The sequence below is a fragment of the Rattus rattus genome, chromosome 15 (genome assembly GCF_011064425.1).
Source record: "Rattus rattus isolate New Zealand chromosome 15, Rrattus_CSIRO_v1, whole genome shotgun sequence".
Lineage (NCBI taxonomy): Eukaryota > Metazoa > Chordata > Mammalia > Rodentia > Muridae > Rattus > Rattus rattus.
In genome coordinates, this window is record NC_046168.1 from 31,263,962 (window position 1) to 31,291,734 (window position 27,773).

The 27,773-nt window shown below is 46.4% G+C and overlaps 1 protein-coding gene across 1 annotated transcript in view; it reads right to left on the bottom strand.

Moving 5' to 3' along the window:
- The window catches only part of Lama3 (laminin subunit alpha 3), a 228,620-nt gene that overhangs the window by 157,189 nt on the left and 43,658 nt on the right, over window positions 1-27,773 (bottom strand). Inside the window, exons 3-11 of the mRNA XM_032885613.1 lie at window positions 17,859-17,976; window positions 17,083-17,201; window positions 15,807-15,977; window positions 15,182-15,273; window positions 11,168-11,283; window positions 8,920-9,038; window positions 4,078-4,168; window positions 3,602-3,733; window positions 2,373-2,435 (exon numbers count right to left, since the gene is read on the bottom strand). Of these exons, the coding sequence (XP_032741504.1) occupies window positions 2,373-2,435; window positions 3,602-3,733; window positions 4,078-4,168; window positions 8,920-9,038; window positions 11,168-11,283; window positions 15,182-15,273; window positions 15,807-15,977; window positions 17,083-17,201; window positions 17,859-17,976 (1,021 nt within the window). The remainder of the gene's footprint in view (window positions 1-2,372; window positions 2,436-3,601; window positions 3,734-4,077; window positions 4,169-8,919; window positions 9,039-11,167; window positions 11,284-15,181; window positions 15,274-15,806; window positions 15,978-17,082; window positions 17,202-17,858; window positions 17,977-27,773) is intronic.

Genomic DNA, 27,773 nt, shown 5'->3' on the forward strand with positions numbered 1-27,773 from the left:
CTGAACATTCTTGTTCCCAGTGTTTCTGCTCTAAGTTCCATTCTAGTTAATACACAAACGTTTAAGGAAATGCCTGCTGAGTCCTGCCATGGGTATCCTGCCACAGACCCTCCCTCCACACTAAATGGATTACACACCTCATCCAGTGTAACCACCACCTCCAGTCCACATGCCCAAAGCATGAAACAATACCTTCCTCACTGACACACAGCTCCCTGGCTTGGTCAGAGGAGTCAGGAGTGGGTGGAGTAGAAGGCTGACTGAGCGACCCCCTGGTGTACCTTGGCACTCCTGTGACGCTTCCTAAGCTGACACTCCTGGATGACTCTCCTGCCTTCCTCCTCCACACCAAGTCCTTTTCGCCTTCCTCATTCCCTGCTCCAACACATTTGCTTCTGATTTCACAGAGCAAACAAGAAACTACCAGAGTACAAAATGCTCCCACAAGTGTCCGTGGTTGCCCCTGCCTGGGCTACTCCCACTCATACAGAGCACATTTGGTTGGTAGCCTTTCCATTTCAATAAAGGGCAGCTTCTCCCTTCTATGTGTACAGCCCAGTGCCCTGGAGCCAGTCTGGACTCTTCTCTCTGTCACACAGTCTGTCCCCACTGTAGAAATCCCTCTTCAAGGTCTGCCGGCTCTCTCTGTGGCAGACATCCACCATGGTTCTCTCTGGGGACATCCAGCACCCGCCCCTCTGCTGTCATCTCCACTGATGCCTCCACTGATGCTTCTAATGATGGTCTCAGATGCCACCATTTTCTCCTGGATGACTGTGGTAGCCTCCCACTGGGTCTCTGCACTGCCCTTCTCCCCTGCAATTCATTCTCAGCACAGCACTGTAAGGTGCCTTACTTGCAAGGCCTCTCTGTGCAGAACTCTATCTCATTCCAAATACCAATTTTTCACAATAGCTGACAAAGGCTGCCATAAGAGTCTGACACTTCCCTTCCCAGCCATTCTTCTTTTCCTAACCATGATGTCACACGTATGTGCTGTCTGCTTACTGGGCATCCTGTCCTAAGGAAGGGCTCTGCTCTCCCTCTTTGCAAGACTATTTCAATTTGTAAACCTCACTTTCCCCAGCCTTACCCTCTGACATATTTTCCCCTAAAGCACTCCACAGAGCCTGCGTTACCATATGACTGCAGAATTCCTGCCTAGATGCAGAATGGGGGCTTTGATGCTCACACACCTCGGATTACACAGCCTTCCGACCCCTCACCTAGTGTCATGAGCACCAGGTATCAGGCTTCCCAGTACCCCTGGGCATTCAGAAGTGGTGGAACATTTAAGGGGCAGGACAGGGTTAAAAGAATTGAGGTCACTGGGATGTGCCCTCAAAGAAGAAATTGGACCCCACCTCTTTCTTCCTGTTTGTTTCCTGGCTGCCCTGAGGTGAACAGGCCTCTCCCATCATGTACTGTGCCTCAACATGCCCCAAACAACAAGGCCAACAGAGCATGCACTTTCCTCCTTATAACTTGATTTTATCTGACATCTTGGTCCAGCAACAGAAAGCAAACTAGCACAATAATGGAACCGTAATTTTACTCTGTGTGTGTGTGTGTGTGTGTGTGTGTGTGTGTGTGTCTGAGTCCCCACCTCTATCCCAGCAAACCCACAGGAATAGAAGCTCTAAGAATTATGAGAATTTTTCTTGGTGCACTAATAAGCTTTTAGAAACCAGATTGGTGTTTTGATAGTGACAGTTGGAAACTTGTGGAACAAATGATTATTCCGTGTGTTGCACCGAATCCTGTGCTCCTACTCACTTCTCCACCCCAAAGGATGCTTCCTAAGCACACCTGCTGTTCTGAATCCAAGGCACCTGTTTCTGGCTGCGGTGCTCCCCAGCCTTCCGCAGGCCACACTGTGGAAGCAGCTTTCCCCCAGGTATGGATAACGAAGCTCACTGCCTCCCAGGCTTCATCCAAGCAAGTCTCGCTTCATCTCCTGATATGGTCCAGGGGTGTGCAGCCCAGGTACCATAACAGGCCTGGCTAATGCATCTGTGTGGTGGCTCCCTCCCAGCCCTTCTCTCTTGTGCCCTGCTCCTTCCTGGTATTACTTCCCAGATAGAGAACTTGCACTCAGTTCCTATGGGTGGGAGAGTTCCAGCAGGACAGAGAGGCTACTATGAAAGGTTTTTGAGCAAACTTGTAATCTATAATCCCAACTCTATCCAGTGTTCTTGCATTAGGTAGTTCCCTTTCAAAAGACAGACTGCCATCAAGAATGGCCAGGAGACGTCTGCAAAAGCCTCGCAGAACTCCAGAACTTCAACTGGGCTTGGCAGTACACTCAGAAGCCAGAAAGTGAATGGAACATAATATTTTCATTGACATTAAACCAAAACGATGCCACTTGCCTTTTATACTGCCAGCCACTGGATCTTCTGGATTCAGAGTGTAGTCAGGAAAGACTGGAATTTCTGCAGAGCAATTTATTTTAAAACACAAAGAAAGATTAAGGAGTTAGTAGCATGCACTGAATCACACTGAGCAGGTACAAAGCCCGCCCTCAGTGAAATCCAACATGTAGAGACTTATTCCAGGACCGTCCTGGACTCTATGGCCAGTAGGCCTCCTAATCAAAGCCAGGCTGCTCCTGTACATCAGCAAACAGACATGGATGAAGTTTCACGCTTACAATCACTAAGTCACTCGTAACAGTTGTGTCCAAGGAGTAGCTTTGCCTAAACACAAGTAGAATTTAGATATTTTAAACATAAGTTTAACTGCTTGTTTTTTTAATTAAAATTGAGAGTAGTTTTAAAAAAAACTTTTCTTCTAAGTTTTTCCCCTGGATTTTTGCTTATTCCATAAAAATAATTTGAAGTGCCTTCTTGTTTTTTCCCCACTAAAATAGCAGGGCAGTTACTGCTCTGCTCTAATCCCACAGTCACAGCCTGAATGGGTAAGGGCCTGAAACAGCGTCATTGGCTTCAGGCATTGTTTCCTGTAGTGTATTCGATTATCCAAAGTAGGAACATCCCCACAGTAAAGGTGACTGCTCTGGGCCAACAGTTACACACTGCAACATGGAGACCGGAACAGGTCCCAAGTCTCCACTCCTTCCAAGACAGAATGCATCACACTTCTTCTGAGACAGAATATATATGCATCCCGTGTGTGTGTGTGTGTGTGTGTGTGTGTGTGTGTGTGTGTGTGTGCGCGCGCGCACTTCATGAAGATTTTCTCTCATCATTGTGGGCGGGGGGTGGGATGGGGAAAAGGAAGCAAAGGCCCTGATTGCTTGCCCTCCGATGTACAAGAAAAGCGAAAATGCTCCTTATGTCCCCCAGCCCCTGGAAGAGTGACATGCTAGGTCTATTAAGTCATACTCATGGATTACAGTCAAGGTGAATTTCCCAGAATCTGAGGCCTTTGACTTATTAAAATGGCAATGTCTATGGTACCACACCAAGCTAAACACAATTCTAAACTACGTCTTCCCAACTAAGGGAAATGCCTTCATGTAAATATAACCTACCAGTCCTGTCTCTAGCTCCTCATACCCTCCATGTCCACCACTGTTCTCACAGGAAGGCTGACTGTGGGACAGAAAGGAGGTCTCTCTTCTACACTGGATACTTACTCAGGCAAAAGGGGAAATTATAGTATCCGTCTGCACACGTCTCGCAGAAGTCTCCAGAGAAGTTTGGCTTACAATGACAGCGGCCTGAGCCCTGGTCACAGTCATCTGCACGTTCAGGGTCACAGCTGCAAGCTAAGAGGAAAGAAACCACCAAAGGACCAGCTCTCCACTGTGCTTCATAAAGCAGATTTGCCCCACACTTCTTAGTAATGCCCATTGGCTCAGCCGATCTCTCCTACATAGTAAGCACTCAACCATAGCTAAACACTATGAATATTTATGGATTTATTACTACAGTTTTTGATTCTAATTATGACAAAGTTGGAATTACTGGCGATCATAGAAACATGTCAAACCAGTAGAAAACCGAAGAAGCAACATTTATTGCAGATTTAATAGTGCCCAACCCAATAAATTAAGTGCTTGCCTAGATACATGTGATACCGTCATACTCACGAAATCGACAAGGGACTTACGGGTGCATCCGTGCAGTGCGTCCACCGGAACTCCATGGGGCCGGAAGTAACCCTTCGCACACTTTTCACAGTTCACGCCCGCAGTGTTGTGCTATTGAGAAAAGTACCAGAGAAACCCAACGCTCTTTATTCTGTGATAATCCACCACAGAAATAATTCTGTCATAGAAAAGGACCCAAAATGTGTCACAGGACACTGAGTTCGCCTTGGTTTCCCCACCGCACACATGGGAAAGAGAAACAAGGAAAGGTTCAATAAATGAGCAGGCCTGGCTTTCCCCTCTCCTACCAAAACTGCTTCAACGAATTTGACATATGAGCAAGAAAAAATAAATTCCCCTCCATGTCCCATAGCTTCAGGGACAGCTATCTTTGCTCAGAGGAACCAATGACTGGATCGCCACCGCTCCCGGCATTGCTCAAGAATGAGATGTACACGAGAATTAATATTTTTTCCAACTTTAGAAGGAAGGCATAGAGATCTCTGTCTGCACTCATTCTGGTTTCATCTGTGGTTTTTTTGTCATGAAACCAATTCCAGGACATTTCTATTGTGTGACTGGACAATGCGGGCATGAGGTGCAAGCGCACGCACATGCGCATGCGCAGAGCTCAGTTCTGAGTCGGGTGGCATTTTCGAGTCCAGGGTTAATTAACCCTTATAGTCGCCACAAAATCAATTACCCAGCACACACCCTCAGTTTTCAAGAAATACAAGCCATGGGTCAAGCTTAGTTCTGTCTCCCTCTAATGTGGGAAAGCACGTGGGAGTGCTGTGAACAAAAGGGCAAAGTCAACAAGACCGAATTCAATGTGACCCCCATGGACCCTGCACAGAAACACAGTGGAGAACAAAGGCCTAGTCTGTGTCCTTTCCCAGCAGGGTTTCATTAATCTCAGACGCTTGGTTTTTTACCACTCTTGTCCTGTGGGCTAGAATCCCCTTTAGCACTGAGGTCAAAAACCATGCTGGCTACCTACCTCTCCAGCTCAACGTTCACACCAGAAACCTTATGAGCAAAGAAGAGTCAGCTGGACCCCACCCAGTCTTCCATCCAAGTGACGATCAGCCTTCCACTCCACTGCAGGGTAGATACTATGTCTTACCAAAGAGGACCTCCGGCTAACCTTGGCTTGCAATCCAATAGAGTAGGTCATGAGAAGTGTTCTCTGAGGTGGGCAGCCTTGGCTCTCTGCCCCAGTTCATGAGAGCTACACACTACAGCTAGAGTAACAGTGGTTTTCTAGGACCTCCACAGTCTGAGGGCAACTCATACTATTGCATTTATGGACAACAGAGTCCTGGCTGAACAAGACAGGTCAGGAGTCAAGAGTCAAGGTGGCTTCTCAGGTTTAGTGGAAGTCTGTAGGAAGTAGCCCTGCTGGGAGGATTGGGGTGGGGGTGAAGCTGTGCTTGCCCTGCAGAAGGCTTAACATCAGAGGAGACTCTCAGACACCAGGTGAGTGCAATGGCATCCTCTGCAGAAAAAAGTCTGCCTCCCGCAGCCAATGCTTTGCCTCAACCCAGAGAGAGGTTAGAGGACAGCCTTCCAGAGTTGGTTCTTCCCTTCTACTGTGGATTCCGGGGATCGAACTCAGGTCCTCAAGCTTGAATTACAAGCGCCTTTATCTGTTGAGCCATCTTTCCAGCCAGCACCTACTTTTTTCACAGGGGTTTTACAGCTCAAATCCAAGTCCTTGTGCCTGTACAGCAAACACTACAGCTGTGTCATCTCCAGACCCAGGGGGGTGAGACATGTGGAGGTGCTCGCCTAAAAGCCATGCTCTGCTCTGATTGTCTGAGGTCTCCATTCCTGCACAGGGAGCTCTTCCAGCATGTTTGGACCTTTAGGCAAACGCTAACTCCGTCTCTTGCAATCAATTCCCTGACTGTACCCTATTATCTTCTATGCCTGTGAACCTCAAGCACATGCCGAAGGTCCATTGTTGTAAGGAAATTCATTTTCCTTAGGAGAGTTCCACATGAACTAGACTCTGATGCCTTTCTGGAAGGATCTGGCCCTCTCCTAGCCCACTTCTCCTCCAGCTACCCTGAAATCTTGTTCCTTCCTTTTATCCTTCTGTTACTCCAATAGCCTCAAGGAAATCCCAGATCTCAGGAAACTGGCCACCTTACTTTGACTATGTCACAACCTAACCCAATAACTCAAATGGGAAACCCAAGAAATAAAATAGTTCAATACCAATGGTGAACATCTGGTAGCTGCCTCCTCTTCAAGATAAGAATCTCAATTCGGGCTTAAATACAGTGGTCAGAGTAATAAACCCTAACCCTACCTTAACCCTAACCCTAACCCTAACCCCAACCCTAACCCTAACCCTAACCCTAACCCTAACCCTAACCCTAACCCTAACCATAGAGTTAAGGGATAGTGACTTTGAGATGTGAATGACATAAAGGCTCATCTTTCATGAGTGGATTAAGGCCAATAGAAGGAGGCTTTGCAGAACCTGGCCACTTTAGCCTTCTGCCTTCCATGCAAAGACAGAGCCTCACCAGACAACGCAACCTGCTAGCATCTTGGTCTTAGACTTCATGGTCTCAGAACTGTGGGAAAGTAAGTTTCTTCTTTCTGAGCTACCCAGTCACAGGTATTTTGTTACAGTGGTACAAACTGACGGATACTGTGTGAAGGTCTCTAGGGACAGCCTCTTGTGTGCTCTGAGATGATTCTCATATCCCACTTGTGGGAACAGGAGTGGGGGAAGCAGCCACAGGATTTGCTGTGGGATATGTGTTCTTTACCAACAAACCCAAAACTGACCACTAAGCTGACTGGCCTTGTCCTTTGGAATTGCTGGTCTTTTCAAACACGAGTCCTTCCTCGCTTTCATTTTATAATGGATTCTGGAACGAAGGTGCATTCTTATTTTTAAATACCTTTTCTGTGTGTTGGATTTGGGGCAGGATAGAACCATGTGTTCTGATTCTGGATCCTGTCTCTATGTTTAACAGGTGTACATGTGCAAGAGAGACAGTTCCAGAACAGGAGACCAGCACTTTATCGACCTCGCCATGTATGTGAACAAGTAGGAAACAAGCTTAGGCCTTCCTTAGAAAGCCCTGTCTTCAGAGCAAAGGTTCACCTTCACTTTGGCTAACAGAGACAGAATACTTCTAAGAACACCGCACCCCGATAAGTGGGTAAGTGGCAGTCTTCGCCATTACTGCTACCCTATTCGTATCAATGTTACCTCAAGGAACCAAGGTCAAGAAGGAGGTGACTCGAGCAAGTCATTCCCTCAGCCCTTCCTTCCTCATTTCTGCTCAGTGTTGTTATGGAAATTTATAGTTTCACAGTGAACATACAGGTCCCACCTATAGATTAAATGCTTCAGGCACCAAACACCTCCCACTGAACACCGAACCACAGATTTAACTAACTGGACTTTAATATATGCTAATGATTTTGTCCTTTAATCACATAGTATATTTGATATGTACAAAACTCTTAATAACACATTCACCAAGTAAGTCCAGACAAATATACCCAAATAAAAAACTCAGTTTCTGGGGGATAACCAGGGGACCCCACCCTCTCAGAGGAGAAGGGGAGGGGTATGGAGGGAGGGAGTCTATGGGGGAAGACCCTGGGGGGCAGCAATTGGGATGTGATAAATAAATAAATAAATAAATAAATAAATAAATAAATAAATAAAAACTCAGGTTTTTATCTTAGTATAGAACACATGGCCTCAGAATATTCCCACGTCCCCTCACAGGCAGCCCCCCTACCTAAGAGCCAATCACACTGCTGATTTTTCCCTATTAATTCGTTCCAGAATTCCATGCCAATGGCTGCCATGTAACACAAGCTTGTAAGATTCTCAGTGCTGTAACAGCATCAATCCAAGGTCCTCTTTGCTCCTTAGTATCCTGTTACTCAAACAAGGAAGGGCTGGTCTCGATCCTACCACTGATGACCAAGGCTACTTCCACTTGGAGCTCTTTCCACACTATCTGCTCTAAATGATTTGAAAACAAAAATTTCTATTTCTTATAGATAAATTAAGAGTAGGGTTTATCACAGTGTAGAGAGGGGTACGTTTTGTTGTATTTTATAGGCTCTTGGGCCTTTGCCATAGCCATTGTATACCGTGCTGTCTTGCTACGGACAGTGGATGGCATGCATGGCTGTTTCACATCTCGAGCTTTGTAACTATTGCCATCTGGGTGAGAGGTGGAGATGCACCTCTGGGCTTTGATCGCCATTTCCCTCCTGACTGAAGGAGCACAGCCTTGGCTGGCAGCTTATTGGTCCTTCGCAAACTTAATTTGTAAGAGGCCGCCGTTGTTTCAGCATTGCGTGTAATTGGGGGTTGCCTGTCTCTATTCACTGTGGTTACTGACCGTCTGATAGACTTCCCATTTGTGAATATTCTCTCCCTGTCTACAGCTTGCCCACTTGTTTTCTTCAGGGTCTTTGGTGAGCAGACGTTTTTAGTTTTAGTGAGATCTGACTCCTTCTTTCATGATTACAGCCTTCCATGAGCTGAGGACCACTTCCCTCACCTTCTGAATCTCACAGGGATTCTGTATTTCTTTTCCAAATCATTATAGCTCTAACTTTACCTTAGGTCCATTTTTAATAACAAATCAACTTTATATATCTAGTAGGGATTAAGACTTAAGTTGTCCACATGAAGTCTAGTTGTTTTAGGGCCTTTTATGCAAAGGCTTACACACGTGGAGTGAGAGGACCTTTGGCTGTGTTTGTACTTTTGAGTTCATCCTTTCACACAAGTGTGGGACTGGTTCGCCCACGAGAATCTATGTGAAGATGGGCGTTAAGGCTGCTGTCTACTTGAAGAGCCGTCTCACCTGGCAGTCAATGCAGACCCCTCCACCTGTGTAGACGCCTTTGCTGTTTAAGCTCGCCTGCTGACGCGCCACAGCCTCGTCATAGTAACAGTCCACGGCGTGCCCATGGCAGTTGCAGGCTGGAACAAAGCACTCTTGGTCAAACGGGACATTCAGTGAACTCCCAGACAGGATCTCTGCTCGTGGCCCACAATAAAGTCTATTCTGAAATACCGGGGACACTCTGTGGAAAATTACAGGGATTTTTTTTTTACACAAAGACTATTATATATGCTTTTATGTACTTTACAGCTGCTTCTGTTTGATAGTAAGTGAAAGGTTTCTCTTTTCAAAAAGACGTATAATTATAACAGTGATGACTCCAACACCAGTCATCCAGGTACGCAGAATATTGCTGCTGCTGCTGCTGCTGCTATTACCATAAACTATGGTCCAGCTCCTTATTTATCATGAAATATATTTATGTGAATTGTTGTATTTAATCTACTCTCTAAGGTAGGTGCCACTGTCCCCATACCACAGATAGGAAAACTGAGGCAAAGAAAGGTTACAGATGATCCATAGCTCATAAACAAAAGAGCCAGAAGTCAGGCCTGCCTTTGATTCCAAATTCTACACTCTCAGCCATTGGTCCAAACTTTTAATTTCAAGACTATGTATAATGGTGAAAATTAGGAATTAGGTTAATATGTAATTACAGATAGGTAACGATACACTTGGCCGACTATACATCCCGTGAAGTTGGGCTTGTGTGTGTTTTGTTTGTGATGGAACTTGGTCCTAGGCACACAGTGGCCCTCACCCAACCCTCACTGTATTGACTTGAACTCCTACCGATGATACTAAACACCACCAGGAGTGAAAGCGAAGAATTCAGTGATTGGGGAAGAATGTCAAAAAATATCTAAACCGTCAGTCAAAAGGATCAGGACGTAAACTAACCTTGACTAGTCAAAGCATGCCTAGCACAGCCACTGAGCTATGTGACTGAAATGTTCGTAACAGCTCAACGATACAGTTGACGGCAGAGCTCGGTTATCTATGTGAAGGTGTAAGGAGGGGCCTTCCTTTCTAAGTTGCTTTCGTTGCTGTTTTTATCACAATAACCCAAGGAGTAACTAAGGCACATGAGCTGGGGTTTGTCTGTCAGAATCACCACTTCCCAATGTTCTACCACCTCTCAAAATGTTCTACTACAGCTGTTAAAAGCAGCTCTTGCCATTCCTCATTTTGTCTGGTCTCTCTCCCCTTCCACATGACTTAATCCAGGACGGTCTCCTACTCTGAGTTGGTGCCCTACTATGCGTCAGGTTTAACCATCGCTCTCTTATTTTTTCATCTCAAGACAACTACAGTCCATCTGCTACCCTAGAAACAGCAAAGGCAGCCGCGTGGCATTTAGGACGTCTGGGTAAATGGCTCAGCGGCAGAGCATTTACCTAGTACACCCAAGGTCCTGGGTTCAATGATAGTGCTTCAAAGAATGCTAAAAAGGAAGACCGACATGTTAAAACACTCAGCCTATCCAGATAGGAAAGTATCTTGTACGTTATTAATAATTCTTTTTTTCTTCTTATAATTGAACTCAGGATACTTTCCCCTTACTTCTGATATTTTCCTTGTGTCAGTTCCCTCTTATCAGTGATAACATTTTCATAGATGACTGCCTGCAGTCTACAGATGTTAAGCAGAGAGTCGCAGAAGTAAACAGTTTGTGTTTCAAACTGTGTGTCTTGTTGGCTGCACAGCACAGGCAAAGCCTGTCTTTCATGGTCCTTTGTGCCCAGCCCAAGAGGTGTCTGGATTCCTGTTGGTGATGATATCAGCTTTCGGGTCAATGCAAGTGCTTCTTAGGTTCTTGTTAACTTCTGATTTACCTAATAAAGGCGGTTCTGGTCAGTTATTACAATCTGCTGTCTTCACAGTGCTATTTATTATTAGTCACTGTTCATCTTTTACTGTGCCCAATCTATAAATTCAGCATTCTCATAACCGTGTGAGTAGGAAAGCATACAGCACACCCCAGGGTCTCCACTATCCCTGATCTTAGCATCCACTGGAAGTCTGAAACATACAAGAAGGGTAAAGGGGTGGGGGTACCTCATCACCAACAGAACTGAGTCTCTCAAGCTGACACGACCCTGTTCTCTTTGTGACCCAGGGCACACTTGCCATCAGTCCTTAGGTAGAGAGGAGAGGGCTGCTCTCCTCTGAACACAGAGCTCATCAGCTTCACTCCAGCACCCACCTTCGCACTCATTGTGCTGGTCCTGAGCAGCGGGCTGCCAGGGCCTCTGATTGTAGCCTGCACAGCAGCGATTACACGTGTCCCCACAGGTATGGTGCTGGCATTCGCATCGGAACCTGAGAATAAAAGCAAAGCATATTTTGGTAACTGAAAAATGGTGGTGGTGGTGGTGGCGGCGGTGGTGGTATAGCATCAAACTCAGAGCAATCCTCCTGCCTTAGCATCCTGAGTTGAAGAGTAGTTTGGCTTGGTTTGATTTAGATGTTTTGCTTTGTTGGAGCTTGGTCCTCATTTATCCCGGATGAACCTCGAGCTGACAGAAGCTGAGGAAGACTTGCGATATTCCTGCTTCGACCGCCCAAGTGCTGGGATTACAGGTAGATGCTACATTGCTGGATAGTGGGTCCTGGGTTTATGTGATCTTAGAGACCCAACCCAGAGACTCATGCTTGCTCTGTGCATACTCTACCAGCTGAGCTACATCCCCAGTGCCAGGGTAAAGGTTTTATTCGGATCCATTGTTCCCGCTAGTCTAGCATGCACAAGGCATGAGTTCAATCCCCGGCACTCAAATCAAAACCAAAACCCCTGTGATGTATGACACATACACAACTGTTGGGTCACCTGGAACACAAGCAAATACAAGAACAAAGGAACTTGTATACATTGTGTCAGCCCCTCCCCCATCATCTTTATTGCACAGATGGTAAAACTAAGATGCACAGAGAGTAACGTCCTTGGCACCAGTTCTCTCTCCTCGACCACATTATGTCACAATAACTGAACCACACTGGGCATGATGGCTCACAACTATAGTCACCCCGCCAGGGAGGCTGAAGGATATACAGGATCCAGGCTAGCCTGGTCTTCCGAGAAGAGACTGCCAATAAACAATATGAATAAACAAATAAGATATAGAAATAAGTGAACAAGAGGTACTAGTGCCCTGGGGTGCTCTGAGCATCACTTCTTCACCAAAACCTGGAGCGACCCTTGGAAAAGAATCTCTAAGGTTTCGACGCTCAGCCTATCCTCCAGCTCGGAGATGGCAGAGAGACAACGGGAAAGCTCTCTGAGCACTAGGCTTCTCCCACACACTGCCCCAGCTCTAATGCAGGGCACATAGCTGAGATTGTTTGTCAAGGCGAAGGTGTTAAAAATTACAATCCTGTCACTATCTCAGCCCTCGGCATTGGCGTGGAATGCCACCCTTGAGTAATCATCCCTCTGTGTTTGAAGGAAGACTCAAACCCATGTGGAACAGGCTGCTGCCTGGGCCTCTCAAGGGCCCTACAACCCTGCTGTGACAGGCAGCTGGAGAGTGGCATGACCAAAGAGCCACACCCCAAATAGACGGTAGCATCCTTCCCGCTCCACTGTCTGCAAAGGCGCTGACGTGGATTAAACTGGCATGGCATGATAGCTGGAGGCCGTTACAGTCATTCTAAAGGTGTGACAGATTTTCTCTAATCCCAAATAATTGGGACAGAGACTATATTTTTATATTACATGATTATAACACATAGCTGAGCAGTTGTTAATCTCTAACCTCTCATCTAGTCTGACTACCTCCCAGAAAGAAAAAAAAAGAAAAACCCAGGATACTTGCATTTTAATGTTTATGTTTTAATTTTAATTTTTAATATTTATGCTTTAGCTCTGCTTCAGATGCTTTTCCCATGGAGTATTCTAGGACCAACTCCTCATGGCTCTCTCCTCCTCCTCCTCCCTCCTCCTCCCTCCTCCTCCTCCTCCTCCTCCTCCCCTCCTCCTCCTCCTCCCCTCCTCCCTTCCTCCTCCTCCTCCTCCCTCCTCCTTCCTCCCTCCCCCTCCTCCTCCTCCTCCTCCCCTCCTCCTCCTCCTCCTCCTCCTCCCCTCCTCCTCCTCCTCCTCCTCCTCCTCCCTCCTCCCCTCCCTCCTCCTCCTCCCTCCTCCCCTCCCCCCCTCCTCCTCCTCCTCCTCCTCCTCCTCCTCTTCCTCCCTCCCCTCTCCCCCCTCCTCTTCCTCCTCCTCCCCTCTTCCTCCCCTCCTCCTCCCCCCCCTCTTCCTCCTCCTCCTCCTCCTCCTCCTCCTCCTCCTCCCCTCTCCTCCCTCCTCCTCTTCCTCCTCTTTCTCCTCTTCCTCCTCCTCCTCCTCCTCCTCCTCCTCCTCCTCCTCCTCCTCCTCCTCCTCCTCCTCCTCCTCCTCCTCCTCCTCCTCCTCCTCCTCCTCCTCTTCCTCCTCCTCCTCTTCCTCCTCCTCTTCCTCCTCTTCCTCCTCCTCTCCCTCCTCCTCCTCTTCCTCCTCCTCTTCCTCCTCCTCTTCCTTCTCCTCCTTTTCCTCTTCTTCTTCCTCTTCTTCCTTTTCCTCTCTCTCTCTCTCTCTCTCTCTCTCTCCCCCCCCCTCTTTCTCTGACTGGCAGAAGTCCAGCCCTGTTTCTCTCTTTTGCTCAGCTATTGGCTGATCAGTTTTATTGACAAGTCAGAGAATAAATGCAGAATGTTTTTTCACAATCTTAAAACAGGAGATGCTTGAAATAAACATTACAATGGTGTGTCTGGATTGCAGTGAGATGTTGGGGCAGAGAAATCAGCATCTGAATAACACAGGGTAATCCTCACAGGGTGCACCAACTTTTTGTCTACAGGAGACCCCATGGGCTCTCAGCAGAGAGACAGTCTCAGCTCAGTAGCAATGAAATACTTGGCATACATTGGTGGGAAAGAGTATCTAAGTGACACTGACCGAGGAACGCGAGGACCAAATACATTCATAGAGAAGTTTTGAGCATAGCACAGGAAGAAGCCTGGCCTCTGTCTGACTGATGCTGGCACACCCAAGCCCCTGTGGTACTGATTCTCAGTCTAAAGGTAAGGTGGCATTTGGCCTTGCATCTATGGTAAACATGTTTCAGACCTAGTCAAGAGAGATAGAGGCCTTTTCATGAACATCTCCATCTGATGTAGTCCTAATAGCTACAGTCATTTTTCTCTTAAACAACTGACTGCTTAGGTCATGGCAGAACAGCCATGAACCTGAGCAGAGCCCTGTTTATTTGATGCTTGAAAGCCCAGAATCCTCTCGCTATCCATGCTGCAAGATCAGGATGGCAAACACTTTTGGTTAAAACTGTTCTACCTAGAACCAGTGTCACTGACTGTCCAAGATGGGCTTCCATCAAGTCACTAGGCTGCCTCAAGCAGGGGACGGACAGCTTCCTGTTCATACATGTAGATTTCACAAGTACTTAGCACCAGATTATTATCGCTGACCTCTTCTCTATTGGTAGAATTTAAGTGAGACCGATGCTATCTGACTAAGTCAACACCTCTATCATGGAGACCAGGAAGCCATTTCTGTGAGGGAAGTGGTGGTGGTGGAGTGAGTGCCCCTGAGCCAAGCCCTAACGTGCATTTCCACCTTCCCTGCCAAGCCCATCTTGAGGTAGAAACTGTCAAACATGGCAGAAACCCCAAATTAAATAAACTCAAAAAGCAGGAACTAGAGAAATGGCTCAGCACTGCCTGCTCTTTTAGAGGACCTGCCTGGGTTAAGTTCCCAGCACACAGGTGGCTGATAACTGTCTATAACTCCAGTCCCAGGGAATATAATGCTCTCTTTTGGCCTCCTCGGGCACTGGGCATATATGCAGGTAAAACATTTATGCACAAGAGAAAATGAAAAATAAAATAAAAATAATAATTTTTAAAAATTATAAGAGGTACATGCCAAATCAAACTGTAGGTAAAAACTGTTAGTGGCTGTCCAGCATGGTTGAGAATTTGGTAACAGCATTCCATATTACCTATAGGGTGCTATGATTGTTCAGTCATGTCTGCCACAGACCCACCGGTAGTCTGGAAGGAAAAAAGAGCTGGCAGACAGGGAATTCATACACTCACACACACACCACCTTGCCGTGGATTCTGAAACATTCGTGTGGAAGTCTAGAACCCAGAGTCTGTAACAGGGTGTAAATATTCATGCAAACAATTAGCTGGTTCACAGTGAGCTGAGGAGTCTGGCCACACTTACTGCTTTTCAGGGTTGTCAGCGCTGCAGGCCTCCGCATGGCCATTGCAAACACACCGCCCACCGACACTGATGTCCTTTATGCTGTAGTAATACTGCAGGCCAGAAAACAGAAGCGTCAGCTTCCAGGAGCCACACCACCATGTGCTCTTCCCAACCTCTGACCCGCAGAGGGTGACACGAGCAAGAAACAAACCTTGATTTTTCTTAAGCCTCAACATTTGGGGGCTGTCGATTACAGCAAGAATTACCCCATGTGCACCAATATCAGACTCACTATAACCATTTATCGGATATAACAATTTTTCTTTTATTTGGAGTTGAACCCAGGTTTCTACTATTGATCTAGATTAATAGCTAAATTGCCCAGGCTGGTCTTAGCCAGACTCATTTTGCAGGCTAATCAGGCCTTGTGCGTGCAATTCTGCATCAGTTTCTCTAGCAGCTGGGATTACAGGCCTACACCACCAGGCCTGGTTGATTTTTCTGCAAATAGCTGTACCTATTTTATACAGGAACCACACCTCTGCCTAAGTATCGCTGACTGGGAAAGGCTCTTGGAAGAATTTAACTTATTCAACAAGAAAACAAGCAACATTAGCCAGACGATTAGGCGCTTTGGACTCACCAGACGCGTGACGGTGGGGTCTCGCTCTGCCTTGGATATAAGATGCCCGAGGAGGGTGTTGGTTCGCAGAAAACGCAAGCGGATGTTTGTTGCCTTCGTAAACTCCCTCAGGGTGTCAGAGAAAGCAAAATGTTTTGCACCTGGACGACCATTTATCAAGGATACAACAATCTATATTAAAAAAAAAAAAGAAAGAAAGAAAAGAAAAAGAAAGAAGGAAGAAAAAAGAAAATAAAGGGCAAAGTCCTTTGCTCAAAATGTAGCAATGAAACACTAAAAGTAACATACACCCCAGAGTGCCTGATTCTCAAAAAAGCCCCAGATGTGCCAGGGTAGTCTAGCATCTAGTTTATAAGTCAGAACAGTGTTGTTAGTTCTTAGTTCTACATTTAAACCTAGTCTCTGAGAAGCTGTTACTTTCTTACACCTCTGTTCTGTCAGGTGGCTGTGGAGGTGAACTATGAAATGTTGGAGAGCATCGTTATGTCCATAAACACAGTGATAGGATTCTGTCGAGTTGCAGCAAAAAACCAAGACTGACGTAATCAACAGAGCAGTGGTCCTCAACCTTCCTAATGCTGCAGCCCTTTAATACAGTTCCTCATGTTGTGGTGACCCCACCCAAAGAATTATTTTCATTGCTACTTTGTAACTGTAATTTTGTCCATACAAAAGGAAGCATAAGGAAAGTATCTGATGTACAGACCCTATGAAAGGGTCATTCAACCCAGAGGGGGTCTCAGCCCACAGGTTGAGAACTACTTATCTAAATGATGTTGAAAACGTGGACAAGAACAATGGCTAAGGATTTCATGGCTCAGCTGATGGGAGCCCAGCCTTGATGCTTTGAAACATAAGCTGCTCACCAGCTGATGGTACTGAATAGAGCTACTTGAGTGAGATCGCACCCACCTTAAGAGAGTTGATTTGAAAGTCTGTTTATATTCCTGTATTCACAGTTTCCGTGGAGTTCTACCCTGACTGTCCCCACCTATGTCCACTTCCAGGTGGGCTTAGCACTGTTGCCTAACCCCACCCCCAACCCCTGCAACCCTCCCCCACAGTCTTACTGGAAATAGTGCACCAAGAGGTGGGAGGGATAGGTCTCACTTTCCAGGGACCCAACCTCCTTCTAAGTCTGTCACGAGAATTCTGAGACCTCTGGACCTTGGATCCCAAACCCTAACTTCCTGGGGAGAACCCAGGGCCCTAAACACAACTTCCAACTCAACTCATTCTTGAGTCTTTGGTGTTACAGCCTCCCAAAGCTGTTTACCTCGCCATTTTCCAGAGGTACGATTCTAGAATACTCTGTGACGCATAGCACCTGGTCATCCCGGGTGACAGCCATATTTGCTTCTTGCCCAAACTGTTGTAGACAATCTCCTCTAGAATCTAGAAAGGAAATAATGGGACATTATCAAATGACACATCTCTTTCTGCTAGGTCACGTCCAATGCCTTGTGTTTCCCTAAGAGAGATGAAGAGAAGGATCAAGAACTCTTGTGCGTCTGGGTGAAAGCTTAGGATGAAGTTTTTAATTCGTGAAAGAGAAGTACCTGCTGTTTCAGTTCAAGCGCCCTCCAGGAACCACAGCTGACTCTCCCTGTCTCAAGTGGACAACGTTACCATATAAGGTAAAGTGCTGCCCACCTTGATTCATCATGTGGTCCAGAGTCACTTACAATACTTCAATAGCGAAGATTACAGGTTCAAAATCAGTAACATGGAGCCCAGGATTCACGAGGGCAGGAGTTTTGTTCCTAACTCCTCATAAAAGGAGAAGAACATAAGTCGCAACTCACTTATAAGGCACCTCCCACCAGTTGGAACAAAATTATTATGAATGGAGTTGCAACCCCCATTCTGCATGTGGGAGCCTTAGAATTGGCACATACATGACTGAGAAACTGGGCTGTTTTGATAACAACTTAGGTCCGAGCCCTACCTAGTCACACTGAGACACCTTTATTTTTAGAAAACTCAATCCATAGTCTTAGACAGTTTCAGATAATCAAAGCCCCTCATAGCACAGAAGACAAGATTACTTACGAGCAAAATACTGCCAGGGTGAGTAGGTGTTTCCAAAGTCTACAGATCGTTCCAGGACCCAAAGATCAGGGCGGGGAGAGTTCGCAAACTTGATTAAGATATAAGCCACATGGAAGAGCTAAAAAGGCAAGAGAGATACAATTTATCTGCACTGAGAGTATAGCTCAGTGGTAGAGCACTTGCCTAGCATGCAAAGGGCCCTGGGTTCAATAGAAAATTCTATTTTCAAAATAGGAAAGATTAAAGTCACTTTGTCTGTGGCTTTGACTATTTCCATAGGACATTGGTTTCCAAGGCTACAAGATGCAGAGTCTACTTCTGCCTGCATGGTGGACATCTTTGCCCAGGAGTGGCTTTTCTAGCTCATTATTGTCAAAATCAACCATTTTTTCCCTTCTCCTCTAAGTACATGTGGTCACCACCATTGGTACGTCTTAACCATATCTAATTACTGAATATCAACCAGTCCGCACGGCCTTATAGCATCTATATATATCAGAAGCCTGGTGGCAAGTACTGAGAATAATGTGCTAAGTCCCCTGTGGACCAAGAACCAGTGGGACAGCTCAGAACTTCTCTTAGGAGTGCCAGAGCCTGTGGCTCCAGGTATGGGAAAGATCAGAGCTGCAGACTGAGACCTATGCAGCTGTTGTGGAGTGGTGCCCCTCCTTCCTGGTGCCACCTCCACGGCCTCCTCATTCCCTGGCTGCTCTCCCTGTGACCAATGTTCCTGTTTATTCTCATTCTTTGCCTATGAGCAGAATGACACAAACACAGAAGGAAATGAAGCTGGGCTCTGGCTCTCTTCACCTCTAATCCTTAAACTCCAACGTATAGCCCGAGAACAGCCAGTGTTTCTTGTAGTTTATTCCCCTCTCCCCGTCCTCAAAAAGTATCTGCTTTGCAACTTGAGTTCTACAGTCCTACAGTCAGGTCACCAAACTGGTGATTCTGGGTCCAAAATTTCAGCCAAGGATCAAGAAACGTTGGGGTGGAGGCTATCGCATCATTCTTGTCTGTAGTCCCTGGCAATGCAGTATGACAAGTACCTACAGCAGGTTAGATAGTAGAAGCCATCTGTACATAATTAGGAAGATGTGCGTAAGTTACAGTCAAGTGCAGCATTCTCCTCAAGGGACTTGCATTCCTGAGGGATACAGAGGACAGAGGAAAACAAGTGCAACCACTCCAGGGATGCTGAGAGATAACAGCAGAACACAGGCTTACACAAATCCTCTGTCATGCTAAGGAACAAAGACAGCCCCTGTTCTCCAACCCTCTGCCCCCACTGCATCCCAAGGAACAGATCCCTAGTGGCTTTCTGAGCAGGCTACCCCACTGCCATTAGCTTGGCCACTGAAACCAGCAGGATAATGGACTCATCTACTCAGGGAGAAGAGAAGACCCAAACCCTGTGGGGTCCTCTTTCCTGGAAAAAGTACTGAGAGAGAAGACCTTGGGCCGTAACTTAATATCAAGACACATGCAAGGCCTTGGCTCAGTCTCTGGGACCAAAATACTGGTAACCAACAACAACCGTAAGAGTTTGAAGCACTTTCCACATAGAATAGCAGAAAGCATATGTGTATATATGTCTGTATATGTGTGTATGTGAGTTCAAGTCTGAGGAATAGTATCTAATATTAATATTTCAAACTCTAAATTAGAAGCCCAAACGTTCATACAAAACCTTTTCATATTTTTGATCTCCAAACTCCTTTATACTTTAAAAAAATTATAGTAGACCCTCAAAATCTTTTACGTGGATTCATATATCGACATATACCATATTAACAATTAAAGTTGAGAAATTTAAGGCATATATGTGATCACTTATTTTTTTTTATTAACTTGAGTATTTCTTATTTACATTTCGAATGTTATTCCCTTTCCCGGTTTCCGGGCAAACATCCCCTAACCCCTCCTCCTCCCCTTCTATATGGGTGTTCCCCTCCCCATCCTCCTCCCCTTACTGTCCTCCCCCCCAACAATCACGTTCACTGGGGGTTCAGTCTTAGCAGGACCAAGGGCTTCCCTTCCACTGGTGCTCTTACTAGGATATTCATTGCTACCTATGAGGTCAGAGTCCAGGGTCAGTCCATGTATAGTCTTTAGGTAGTGGCTTAGTCCCTGGAAGCTCTGGTTGCTTGGCATTGTTGTTCATATGGGGTCTCAAGCCCCTTCAGCTCTTCCAGTTCTTTCTCTGATTCCTTCAATGGGGGTCCTATTCTCAGTTCAGTGGTTTGCTGCTGGCATTCACCTCTGTATTTGCTGTATTCTGGCTGTCTCTCAGGAGAGATCTACATCCGGTTCCTGTTGGCCTGCACTTTGCTTCATCCATCTTGTCTAATTGGGTGGCTGTATATGTATGGGCCACATGTGGGGCAGGGTCTGAATGGGTGTTCCTTCTGTCTCTGTTTTAATCTTTGTCTCTCTATTCCCTGCCAAGGGTATTCTTGTTCCCCCTGTGATCACTTATTTAAAGTAGGAATCCCACTCCATTGGAAGCTCTGAGTGAGGTCCTGGATGGAGATGTACTGGTGACGTGGGCGAGGCCTAAACCTCAGACCCACGGGCAGAGAGCAAAGCCTCCCCAACCCTACCCCACCTCATGCCCCTCCCGGAGGCTCAGAGAGGAATGACAAATCCCTCATCTGGAATCCAAGTGGGGTTGTGGATCGTGCGTAGAAACGCCCACCATAGCTTTCTTCCCCAGTGTATTTAGGGCTTGAAGACTTCTCCCCCCCAGAGACTGCTCCTACCTGGAGTAACCACACCTGCCTCCTCAGTCCAGCTGTCTAGCACCAGCCCTGCCACCATTTATCTGTGTGCAATGACCCCACGTCTCTGTCCCACTCCACACAATGACCATGCCAAGCTTCAGGGTGCTGCCATTTCTCCACCTGAGGAGCTGCCCGATCCCAGCTTTTCTGTGTCTTCTTCACTCCCTCACCTGCTCCGTCAGGTCCCCACAGAGGTGCCGAAGACAAATGCTGTTTGGTTACAAGAAACTATCTTTTCTAGCAAGAACATTGGCGGTGCTCTGTTTCTGCAAATCCCTTTAACAGATTGGAAAACAAATGGATTTTCGTATCTGCCTCTGCATTCAATCTCTACTGACATGTTTTGGTTTGGGTGAAATACTTGAAAAAGATCTTACCCCAGTTAGATCCTTAATGGTAAAAATGAGGTCCTCAGGGTATATGGACCTCCCAAAAGGACCAGTGCTCAGGGGTACCCCCACAGGCTCTCGCCCGACTCTGAGAGACACCACTCCATATAGAGTCTACCTTTCATGGTAAGAGGCCCTTTTACTATTTCTCCAAGGGAAGGAAGATCGTCATAGCAGGAACTGAAAGTCCCAAGTCCCAGCTTGATCTGTCTCCTCCACCTTGTGCTTTGCAGTTTGGGAAATAATATTTACCTGGGCGGTGCATATAACCCAACTGTCTACCACTGCTCAGGGGAAAACCCTGCCTGATTCAGAACGCCGGAACTACAAGGTGGTCTGAAAACCATACAGCAACAGCTAAAGCCATGGCTTCAAGCTCCAGTGCCACATAACCAGGAGGTAGAAGCTCAAGGTCATCTTTGGCTACATGAAGTTTGAAGCCAGCCTGGGCTACACAAGACACACTGGGGGTCGGGGGAGGAGATGGGCACGGGAAGGAGAGAGACATCTCAGTAAGCAGATAGGGTGGTGCCCACTGGCTTGTTCCGGGACCTTATTACCTGGATCTAACTTAACAAGCATACTAAGTCTATCCACCACCATTTAACACCAAGCAGACAGGATATTCCACTTTAAAAAGTGTCCCTTCTGTTTTTGTTTGGGGACCTGATTCTGAGGTTCCTTAATGCACATGTGCAAGCGTCCTGGTGACAGGTAGGCTCTCAGTCCACGGGCATGGCTTGGTGGGTCTACCACCAACACTCTGAAAGCCTGCTGTCCACACGTGCACAGTGCTGCAGCTGAGCTGCAGGTCCCCTCTGACATACACACCTGCAACTGCTGTCGCCCAGCAGTGAGTGGTCTCTGGGTGCTCACAAACTGCCTCAGGCATGGTAAGCCAGGAGAAGAGGTCTGCGTTCTCCAGACTGATCATACCATAAGCTTCTAACTGGCTGTTTCCATTAAACAGCTTCCTCTCCTATTCCCTGCCACTTGATCTCCCCCAACTGAAACTACTTCAAAGCACACAGGTCAGCCTTGAGACTCATGGATAGAAGCAGACAGCACAGGCAGAGAGGCCGGGGAGCCGGGGGCAAAGGGCATTGTCCAGCAAGTATTTGATGGGCAAAGATAAGGGCTGGGAGGGAAATGGCAAAGTTAGAGACTTGTAATCTCCTCCCAAATGCTTTTGCAACGAAGTAAAGCTGGCTGGGCTCTGTCTACTTAAAAAGATCCACGATAGCCTTTTCAACAATGCTCTGGTAAAGCAGACAAGAGAATGGAAAGGCCTGTAGACGTTAGAGGATTGCAAGGTGAGTGGATGAGGTAAGGCAGAAGCTGAGCCTTGTCTTTCTCAAAGCCACCGAAATTACAGCTTGCCTCAGTCGGTCACTAACTCAACTCCTGGACTGAATATTTGCTGTGAATGAATAGAATCTGCCACGGACAGAATAATACATGGATATATGAATGAAGGCATGTATTAACCAATTAAAAGAAAAGCTATGTTACTGCTGCTGGGTTCAGGAGGCAGACACTGGCAAGCAAACAGCCACAAAGTGAGCCTCAAGAGCAGCATACTTGGATACTTATTTAATGAGTGCATGCACTGATTTAATAAGTGAATTTAATGAGCATATTGTTCCATGAAGAAGCATGTTAATAACGACTTTCCCTGACGCTTTACTTTGAACATCTGCAAACCTACAGAAGATTTCAAAAAACGGTGCGAGGGCCGCTCATCCGTCCTTCACTTAGGTTTATGAGTCGTTCATATTTCACACATACATACACACACATGTGCACGTAACATGTACACACACATGCACACGCACAGACATACACGCATAGGAGTCTGATTCCTTGAAAGTAACAGACTTCATGACGCTTGCTGCTAAATACTTCAGCGTGTATCTGCCCAAAACATGGACATTTTCATAAACTTATCATTTCCAGGACTATTCAAGCTTCATTTTTGCTCAACCCTAGCATCTCTTTTTGAGAGGACCCCATTGTACTGCTGATGACTGCAGGCCACCAGAGGCTTCCTAGGTGTTTTGGTAAAACCTCTTACAAGTCCTCTTCTACCTTTCATTCCACAATGCCAACCTGCCCAGCATAGAGAAACCTCTCCAAGGTCTCTGCACTCCTTCTAAGCAATGCAGATTTGAATTAGCAGGACAACAAAATTTGGGTAGAAGCTAGAAGAAGAGAAAAGTTAAGATTCTATAACGTCCTGGTTGGACAACATGGCAATGGGAACTAACTTGTACTTAGAATAAATACGTCTAGTAGACTGGTCCACATTACAATGACCACAGACAAGGAGGGCACAGTCTGAATGTTTCATAAAGACATGATGTTTGAGATATGTATGTATATCCCAACTTGAATATAGTATAGTGTATATGTATCCATGCACATATATATGACTATATATACACATATCTGGAAATGTGTGTATTTTATGTGTCAGTTTGAATTTGAAAAATACCACAAAAGCCTAAGAAATCAAAATCTTAAACCAAACTTAGTGTAAATATTGGGACTTGGTCTCCTGTACCGCACTCCCACGGTCTCCACTCCAGAGGAGACAAGCACACTCCAGCTGTTCTGATTAAAGAACAAATCTGTTCCAGTGAAGAGGAACGCCATGGGGCTCAGAGTGGACAGGCAGCTCAGTGACAACATGCCTGTCTGTCACGCTCCGAGTTTAGTTCCCGCTACTAGCACACGCACAAAGCAAAGCTGAAGAAAGGGGTCCCTGGGCGCGGTGGTACACGCCTGCAGATCCAGCTCTGAAGGCAAAGGCAGGAGCAGCACTGAAGGCTGGAGGCCAGCCAGTAATGGAGATGGAACATGTCTCAGTAAAACAACTGGGAAGGCTTGGGTCACCAAGAAGAAAATAATCAGCAAGAAGAAAATGGAAGCCTTACATCTAAACTTTATACTGGGGAGCGGAGGAGACAGCTCAGACAGTGAATGCCTACTGCACAAGGATGAGGACCTAAATTCAGAGTCCCAGTACCCGTGTAAGAGTCGTACATGTGTGTGCAGATCAACAGCCCGAGAGCTGGATGAAGGGAGGGCAGAGACAGAAGGATCCTAGAGCTCTCATCAGTCAGTCAGTGAGCTCAGGGTGCAGTGAGAGCTAACTTTCTATCAGTCAGGCATGGCCAGGAGCTTCATTAGCCAAGAGAGAAAAAGGAGGGCGCCCAGAGCACTCTCACTGGCCAGACTAGCCAATCAGTGTGCTCAGAGTTCACGGAGAGATCCTGCCTCTCACTGGCCAGACTAGCCACTCAGTGTGCTCAGAGTTCGCGGAGAGATCCTGCCTCAAAAGATGAAGTAGAGAAAAACGGTAGTGAAAAACACGCAACATTGCCCAATGTACTCCATGAGTGTATACACGTACATGTGTGCATACACACATGAGCATACACACATACACTCTCACACACATACACACACATGAACATACACACATACAGACACAAACACACACACCATGCGCATACACATATACAAACACAAACACGCACACCATGAGCAGACACACACACATATACATACACATGAGCATACACACATACAGACACTCACACACATACACACACACGAGCATACACATATACAGACACAAACACGCACACCATGGGCATACACACACATGTAAGCATACAAACATACACTCTCACACACATGCACACACAGATGAACATACACACATACAGACACTCTCACATACATATACACACATGAACATACACATGTACAGACACAAACACACATACCATGAGCATACTCTCATTCAGACATTCACACACAAAGGCATGCATACATGAGCATACACACATACAGACACAAACACATATGAGCATATACACATACATACAGGAAGAAAAAAATATTTCATACTGACAAATTTTTAAAACATGGGGGTAACTGACAGCTTAAAGCAGGATTTCCAGTCCTTATGAATTTAGTCATTACTCCCATAAAGTGTAAACTTGAGCCCAAATTGCTATTGAGAACATTTCGCACCAACCAACATTTGCAGGTAGATTTGATAGTGATCCTGAGTTGGATGAAGACCCATAAAACCTAGTTCAGTGGTTTGAATGGGAAATGCCTCCACAGGCTCATGTAGTTAAACACTGTTTCCTGTTGGTGGCGCTGTTTTACAAGATTGTAGAACTTTTCTCAGGTGCAGCCTCACTGCAGAAGGTTCATCACAGCTATCTTTGAGAGTTTACACTGCTGCTGAACTTCTGGTTTGCTCTTGGTTTCTATTTGTGGTTAGACATGTGCTGTTTCAGCTTTCTTCTCTGGAACTCAAAATAAACATTTCCTTAAGTCGCTTTTGGTCACGGTACACTACCACAGCAACCAAACATTACTAGCACACACAGGATCTCTGAGCCCCATCCTATAGTACGCCCTGGGCTTTATCCTACCCTCTAGCAACTTTCACCTGTCAGGTAGGATTGTGTTTGGAGCCTGACGGCACTTATGAAGCCCCATTTGTTCATGCTTGCCTTCTGTTTTGCTAATTTACAAAGAAGTCAGTACAACATTTGACAAAGGCACTGAGCTAAGCTCCTGAGAACGCACCTAACAAACCATGACAAAGGGAAATGGCATTGGCTTGTTTACCAAGGCAAAGAGACCCACCTGCCTTTAATTGCTACCAGTCAATTCTCCAAATCCTTCTCTAATTGTCTAGTTTTATTCTTTATTGGGTAGTAACAAATTTAATTAGTAATAGGATACAAAGTGATACCATAATAAATGAACGCAGCTTTGACTCAGTAGGACTTGCAGCAGTAGCAATGCTAGCAACAGTGTTTTTTGTAGTGCTGAGGGTTAAAGACAGGACTTCATACAAGCACCCTCCCATTGGGCACACCACCAGCCTACAATTCAGAACTATTGAGTTAAGTTAATCCACAGCCATCACCCCAAATGCTAACCATTTATTCTTCCTATCCAACTGAGACAATGCATTCTCCAGCAATGTCTCCCTCTTCCCCACTCTGCACCTCTGGCTGCTGCCTTTCTCCTCCCATTATATAAGGGATGAATGGGTCACTTCCTCAAGAGTGGTGTGGTCACTGTGAATAGGTGTGCCCTCAGAGAGCCTCAATAAGCAAAGGAGATGAACGGTCTGGAGATAGCTCCAGTGCTTCAGAGCTTTGTGACTAACTGCTGTGTGTTTCTAGAGGGCATAATGGCGGCCCTGGGGGCTAGCTCAGCATTTTCAGTTTCATTAGCCAGCATGTTTATTTTGAGAACCAGCTGTCACCTGAAGTCTGACTTCAAACCAGCCAGCTAGAGATCAAATATTCGTAGAGCATCCTGCGACCTTTACTGTCTTTACTTCTTGAATATGAACCCCAAGAGAGGGGTGGTTTAGCCTCAAATGCCATAAAGGAGACTCATTTAGTTCATTTATTTTGGGGACTCCATTCTTATTTAGTCCAGGATAGCCTTGAACTCCTAATCCTCTTGCCTCTACCTCCCAAGTGCTAGGATTACAGGTGTATGCCACAAGACTGTCCTAATGCTCATCACAATGGCAAGCCATAATAGCATTCGCCATCTCTGAGAAAGACTGCAGCCAAGGTCTGGGAGTAGGAGGCTGTCCTCCGGGGGTGTGGGCTCCACACAGGCTCTTTCAGCAACTGCCAGTCTAGCCAGGGAGGGGCCATTTTCCAGGCATTCGTCTTCCCTCTGTTTGACTTTGAGAAGCTGATTGTCCTTCCTGCCACCTGAATGTTTCTGTGAACAGATGGTGTCTCCTACTTTAAGTGCTTCATCTGCCACTTTTCCCAGCTCCCCTGCAGGGAAGGAAGGAAGGAAGGCACCTAGACCTGGGCCTCAGGTTCACTGCACGAAGGTCTCCCTCTAAGACTTTGCATCTAGAGCAAGGAACGCAAAAGGGTAGAGGCACTAAACGATCCAAAGATTCTTTACAGAAGGAGGGCAGAGAGCAGCACTGTCTGGCTTCTGGGGACAAGGCCTGATCCCAGCAGAAGCTTACAGAGCCCAGTATCCAGACCCAGACTAAGTAAGTGATCAGGACAAGTGGCAGCAAACAGCTTCCAGCCTCAGCAGTGAGCTTGAAGATGGACGCTGGCCTTCCTGCCTGAGGTGCTGGCTGTGCAGCTTCCTGGGTCCTGACCCTTTTGGTTTTGCAGCATCCTGGGAATCTCTGCTTCTTCCACTCTTGAAAGCTATCTTTTCTTTCTCACCAGTAACATCAAACACACACACACACACACACACACACACACACACACACACACACGCGTGCATATGGCCCCCCTACATCTTCTCTTACACAAATCTGATTTCAGTACCATCTGCACAGCAGCCTTGCTTCCCTCTGGACCAGGGAGGGAGAACCTGCCTTTCCAAAGCTCCTCTCCTGCTATGCTTAGTCTCAGTCTCTTGGCCTCCTCTTGGATCCATACATTAGCTTTCAAATGGGTCTACCATTTCAAAAGAGAAAACCTCTCCTTCCATCCATTCACACTCCTTTCCCCACCCTTCCATCCTATCCCAGCCAGGAAGCTTCAGATGGCCATGGACCAGTTCAATCCCCTTCTCTCTCTGTCTCCCGCCATGTCTCTTCCATAGTACAGCATGGCAACCACTCCTTCCTCCAGCCAACTTCTCACATAAACTTTATAGCTGTGTGCCCGGTGTCTACTGATAGCTCACTCTGCCTTGTTGAGAGT